Here is a 6398-nt window from a genome sequence, read left to right on the forward strand (position 1 = left end):
TCTTTTCTGGGATTTCACACAACCCAGGGAAAATCATTCATACATAATCTTCTTGATGCATTCTCAATCATCCAGGAAAGTAAATTTCCAAAAGTTGATTCTGATCATCTGGACGTAGCGTTTTGTGGGAGAAACGTTTCGTCTCTCATCCAAGTGACTTCTTCAGCCTCAGCTGACTGCAGGTTTCCCCAAATCTTATAAACAGTACATTTGCATAATGACTGAAACCAGCCCACTGAAGGAACAATGGGCTTCTCATGACCATTGATCAACAACCATTGACCAAAACCCCCTGATCAAAGACCACTGATCAATGGCCATGACTACCATTCACAGAGAGTTGGGGAATGGCTGCAATCACAGCATTGTAAGATGGCGAACGATGTACCCTTAGGCCTCCTCCTCGATTCAGAGATGGTCTTTCCCTTTTCACATAAATGGCCTCCTTGACTCCACGCTCAAATCAGCGTTCCTCCCTGTCCAAGATGTGAACATCCTCATCATTGAAAGAGTGTCCACTGGCCTTTAGGTGTAAATAGACTGCAAAGACACACATCTTGGCCAGGGAGGAACGCTGTCTGGTCATTTTTCTCTCACCAACCAAGACAGATGGCAAAATAAATTAAATTAATTTAAAAAATACTGAAAATTAGTAATTATTTTATCAGGGAAAATGAAGGAACTCAAACATAGACATCAAATAATAAAAGAGTTAAAAGAATAAACAGTGTTAAAAACAATGTGTTGTTTAATCACAAACAAATGCACATGAATAAAATATTCAGTGATGGCAAACATGGGTGCAGCATTTCCACACACAAGAAAACTTTGTCCCAGTCAAAATGAAAACAGTACGAACTGTAGTTGAAGTCTCCTCCTTCTTCTTTAATTCACAGGAAGCTGTTTTTTGATAACATGAAGTTGTTGGGGGTTTTTTAGCATTTCCTTTTTAAAAGGCTAAGGCGAGGTCAAGGAAACATTTATGGTGAGTCTCATTGCTAATCTGTCATTTAAATGTAACTGAATCTAAAAAAAAATCACAAAAATGAGAAAAGCACAAATAGTTTTAGTTTTTGTTATTTAGATTTTGTGATTTAGAGACAGCTGGACTAATTCTGAAGTCAGAACCTTGAAGACTGCAAGATGAACAGTCCACAGAGCTGCACAGAGGGTAAGAATATTATGTTAATTCAACAGAAAGGAGAAGGGTAGAACCAGCAGTTTGAAGTTAACTGGAATAAACCCACACTGATATATAAACTAACTTGATATATAAAAGTAGACTTCAAGTCAGAATTAAAATGAGGATCTGAAAATGTGTCACATTTCACATGCATCTTGTCTAATCTAACTGTGGTTCTCAGAGTTGGCAGCTTGATGAACCAGACAAACCAGCCTTTACCAGACAAAGGCTGAACATTCGTAAACAGTTAAATGTTTCTCTATTTGCCCTTAACTACACTACGTAGACTTTGTTAGAACCATTTATTATGTGTCCACTTTCTGTCTTCTTTATGTGATTCATCAGATGAAGCTCCTGACGCTCAACATGCAAAATCAACCAAAGGGTCAAAGGTCACCTCAGAGAGAATAGCCCTGTCCGTTTTCAGTGTTCTCCTGGCAGCAGCTGTCATTGTTATTTACCGTCTCTGTAAGTTTTTTTGTGTGTGCACTAGGGGTGGAATGGTTTTTTTGGTTCATTTTGGTAAATCTATTGGTATCAGGTAATATATATTAGGACATGTATACAGGTCATCTGCTAATCGTAAGGTTGGTAGTTCGATCCCTCCAGTCTGCTTGCCAAATACATAGAACAAAGAAAAAAGTGCTTGCATGAATGGGTGAGTGAGGGAAGTTGTGTAAAGTGCTTTGAGTGCTCAGAGTAGAAAAGTGCAATATAAGAAGCCATTCATATACCATTTATAGTGTTTAAAATGCAAGGACGCATACTGAGGACGTGCCATGTAGTCATGCAAAACTGAAAGAATGAAGCAGCCTGGAATGGACGTCATTGTCACATTCTTATGTTAAAGTTAGGTTAAAGTAAAACTGGAGACACTGATGCTTTAAAAATGCTTTTCATTTGTTTGTCAAATTTTTTTTTAAAGGGTTTACTTAAATTATGCAAGTGCATAACTAATAATCCACCATCACATTTTAACTAAAAGACTGTTTTTTCTTGATGCTAAAAATGCAATGATCCTGCCGTCCTCAAGACCTTTCTGCATGTTCAAAACATAATGACTAAAATGACTGACTCTGTCACCTCTACTATGACATAAGCCTGGATATCTTTATCTATGAAACCTGCCAGTCCTTTTGTTTTACATTTTCACTGAGAGACTGTTTAAAAGTTGAGACATTGGGGTGACATCTCTATAGATATTGGACTTGTTGCAGCTGGCATAAGCAACATGCACAGTGCTTGCACACTTTTGGATTTTAATTAATCAATTTCTTACTGCCATCATCTTAGGTAGCACTAACTCCAAAGCGGGCCCAAACAGGAGATGGAAATGATGCTGCTACTGGCACATCCTGTATCGCTGGGCCTGCTTTGTCTTTACCGTTTTTCATTTTTCCATGACTTGGTTGCTGCAGTAGACACTCGACCTTTCTGCCCTTCATTACTGGTGCAAGGCTTTTTTGTGTATGTCCTGAATCGAACAACACACACATCTGAAACCGAGATAAACAAACCAAAAGGGACAGTCTTTTTTTTCATGAACTGTTTCAGCTATTGTGTGCACAGGTGTATATATATATATAAGTTTGACTTTAAAAAAGAAATGTTCCCTTGATGTTTTCCTCCATTTTTTTTTACTTCAAAGGCATTGTTTTAAGATCTTGTCATGAAAAGATCTGAAAGGACAAATCTTTGTCCCATTTTAGTGAAACCAAAAAGTGTTACTCTAACTACTTTTCTCTTGTTATGAAATCAGCTGTTGAAAACTGGCTTAGCAGAAAAAATCTCCAAACACTGAATGAAGAGAATGCAGCTTTGAGGAAAACTCTCACAGGTGAGAGAAACTCTAAAAGATTCAATGTTATTCAGCTGCTCTGAAAATAGTATTCAACCTAACTATTGTTTGAAGAACTAGCATTAGTGCTACTTCTTATTTGACATTGTTAGGGCAGTGTGAGACTAAAGTAAGAGAAGCATTTAAGTGCATATCATCATGTCTTTCAGTTGTATATTTTTCTTCCATTGGTTGTTGCTTTAGTTGCTCATTTCAAAGTTGAGATATATTTAACTTCTAGCCCCATACCAAACCTGTGATTTCTCATTTCTGCATAGCTGCTCGTCCCTTCCTGTGTGAATTCCTCTTTATGCTGCTGACAGTAGCAGACTGACAGGAGCCTCTTCAACTGAGTTTTGCATTAATGTACACAAACAAACAAAACGGGAAACAAATCTTTCCCAGTAACACAACTTAATAGAATATATTCTGTGACCATTCAAACTGCTTTTCTTAAATCAAAGACACATCAGATGATATATATATTATTTTTTTATAGAAGTAAAATCATGCAGCAATAAGCATCTCACGTGTCCTGAAATTCCTAAAGTAAATATAAGTAAGTTATGGATTTTGTGTTTCTCTAATTGATATCCACTAATGACTGTAAAGTTGGAATTGTACAATATTTTCCACTTGACTAAAGTCTTTTCTGTAATTCTTCAAAGACGGGCCATGTGCATGTGATGAAGGCTGGGATGAACATGGAGGAAAGTGTTATTACTTCTCCACCAATAAATCATCCTGGACAGAGAGCAGAGATGAATGTAGGGCTAAAGGAGGCGACCTGGTTAAGATAGATAACTGGTGTGAGCAGGTATAAATCACATACTTTTCATTTCATTCATCATTCATTTGTTTCACATCTTTAAATTTTAAAATGTGCTTTAGAAGATCTTTCTCTCAAAACAGATCAGTGTTATATCAATAACACTCAAACATCTCCTTTTCAGATTTTTCTAAGAACCAGATTGAATGGAAAAATGGAGAACTTTGACGACATGTTCTGGATTGGCCTGACAGATGCAGTGGAAGAGGGCAGATGGTTGTGGTTGGATGGCTCACCACTAAACACAAGGTTTGATTATCATAAACATTTTTTTTCCATTTACAATATGCTGTTTGGAAGTTAACGTGATCATTTCTTTTCGGCCTTCATCCAATAGTTTGTCTTTTTGGGCTGACCATGAGCCGGACAACTGGACTCATGAAAATCCTGATGGAGAGCATTGTGTAAGGCTGGGGGAAGAAGAAGGAGAAGAACCCCTGAAGACTTGGTATGATAAGTTTTGCAAAGCTCCTAATAAGAGCATATGCGAAAAATGGGTAAAAACAGATTGACTGACTGTTTTATTTCAAACATATAAATATAACTGAACTAACCAGAGAATGCATTGCAAAAGATATTGAGTGGTCATGAATATCTGTGTGTACCACTCAATTTAGATGCTCAAAAAGTAGTAGGATGAAATTTACACCATTTGATCCTAGTCTATTCACATGCAAAATACACACATAAAACAATATAAGTTTACAAACTAAAAAGGCAAACTACATTTTTACTTTGAGCTATACACCCTGTTATTAACACACTTCTAAATCTCTGTGCCTTGTAATAAAAAAAAATCTTTATTCTCTGTTTAAAAACTGAGTTCTGGTTGTACATGTTTAATATGAAAGTGTATTTCTGTAACACATATCCTAATGAATACTTTAATCTTGGGTTACTCTCGCTCTAATCAACAAAAATGAAGACAGGGCTTCATTAGAATACAGTGAGACTTCTCAATGACTATATTCATGGAATTTATTGTTTGTTTGTTTTTTTAAAAAAAGGTATGAAGTTATGCATCGATGTACTTTTTTTTTTTAAAAATTCCTCTATAGAGTTCTTCCACAAACTAACTCCTGTGACTGTAATGCTGGTATTTTATATTTGTCCTTATTACTGGCTTGCTGAACAGCCAGTAATAAGGACAATTAAGATGATTTGGTTTTAAATGGCACAAGTTCTGAAAGTTGTGAGGCAAAGATGTTTTTGCGGCCTTAAGCATTATTTGTGCAGTTCTGAGGTCAACCAAATCTTAAACTTAAGAATACCAAATTTAATTTTCAAAAAAGGATTTGATGGTTCTTTTGAAGTGGCTTTATTTACTTTACTTTATTTACTATCCTTATCGCTCTTTTTTTGCAGAATATATAATGGATGGGTGTTTGTTTTGTACCTAGAGCAGGGCTGTCAAATGTACGGTGGCCCGCAGTACAACTGCATCTGGTGTCCTAACATCATGTTGGTCATGTGTGTTCATATGTCCGCCTCCTCCGACCAGAGGATGGTTGTGGGTTTTTCTCTCTGTTCCCTCCTTGTGTGTCTTGATCGAGTCAAAGGCTTGCTGAGTGGTTGGGTTGAATTTATTCCTGTTCCAGGATTAGATAATTGGTTGGACAGCAAGCTGTGAACTACCAGATGACAGCCACCTCGCCCCTCTGTCCTGGGCTTCACCACCCAATAAACAGCCTGTGGTTCTGCTCATTGCTTTTAGTGTTTCTGTGTGAAAATCTTAGCCAAACATTGCGTTATTGAATATAAATCGAGTTGTGTTTCTGGTTCTAAGATGAGACCTAGCGATGGCCCAATGAAGCGTTCTCATGCATTGAAGCTTGTACTGAAAAAGGGTTTAACTGATACACTGGGGTCCTATGCCAGCCATCTCTCTTATACCGTTAGAAATCTTGAAGTTGTCCTTGACAGCTCTCTCAAATTAGACAAACAAGTGTCCTCAGTTCCCTATACAAAATCCTTTTGTATACTTTTAAAATTTTAAATAACTTTGCACCCAGTTACCTAACAGACCTTCTTGACGTGTATAGCCCCAAGAGAGCGCTCAGATCCTCTAACCAACTGCTCTTGGTGTAACAAAGGCCCCGACGAAAGACTAGAGGGGACCGAGCTTTTGCAATTGCCGCACCTAAACTCTGGAATAATCTTCCTATAAATGTCCGCATGTCAGAATCCATTCAATCGTTCAAATCACACTTAAACCTCACTTGTTCCATCTTGCCTTTGAAGCAAATTAGTTCAGACTTCCACCTGGTCTGCATTTGTGCTGTTTAACTGTCACTGTAATTGTTTTAAACTGTTATTGTTGCCTTTTGTTGTAATCTGCTTTGCTACCTTATATGAAGCACTTGCATGGACACTGTCCTTTTTAAATGTGCTATAGAAATAAATATTGATTGATTAATTGATTAGTTTAACTGGTTTTTATTTAGGAATAAGCAGAGCGTCCTCTCTTCCGGTCACATTTCTTGTTATGCCCAAATTACCCCTAGGCTGAGGACGTTATACTAGCCTCCCAGATAATTTCATATGTTGGT

General features: G+C 37.3%; 1 protein-coding gene across 1 annotated transcript; it reads left to right on the forward strand.

The window, feature by feature from the left end:
• The first annotated feature begins 1143 nt into the window (after window positions 1-1143).
• LOC146609321 (galactose-specific lectin nattectin-like) lies at window positions 1144-4361 on the forward strand. Its single transcript, XM_085346571.1, has 7 exons — window positions 1144-1171; window positions 1529-1651; window positions 2943-3020; window positions 3520-3579; window positions 3689-3837; window positions 3974-4098; window positions 4187-4361. Exons 1-7 carry the CDS (start codon window positions 1144-1146, stop codon window positions 4359-4361), a joined length of 738 nt encoding a protein of 245 aa, XP_085202697.1.
• The last annotated feature ends 2037 nt before the right edge of the window (window positions 4362-6398 follow it).

This window comes from Diplotaxodon limnothrissa, linkage group LG22, assembly GCF_057381915.1.
Source record: "Diplotaxodon limnothrissa isolate DT_005_m linkage group LG22, D_limnothrissa_male_GT1.1, whole genome shotgun sequence".
NCBI lineage: Eukaryota > Metazoa > Chordata > Actinopteri > Cichliformes > Cichlidae > Diplotaxodon > Diplotaxodon limnothrissa.

Coding starts and splice junctions, on each gene's coding strand:
- LOC146609321 (XM_085346571.1), top strand. CDS start 1,144: ATGAACAGTCCACAGAGCTGCACAGAGG. Junction 1,652..2,942: donor CATTGTTATTTACCGTCTCT/GTAAGTTTTTTT, acceptor TTATGAAATCAG/CTGTTGAAAACTGGCTTAGC. Junction 3,021..3,519: donor TTTGAGGAAAACTCTCACAG/GTGAGAGAAACT, acceptor ATTTTTTTATAG/AAGTAAAATCATGCAGCAAT.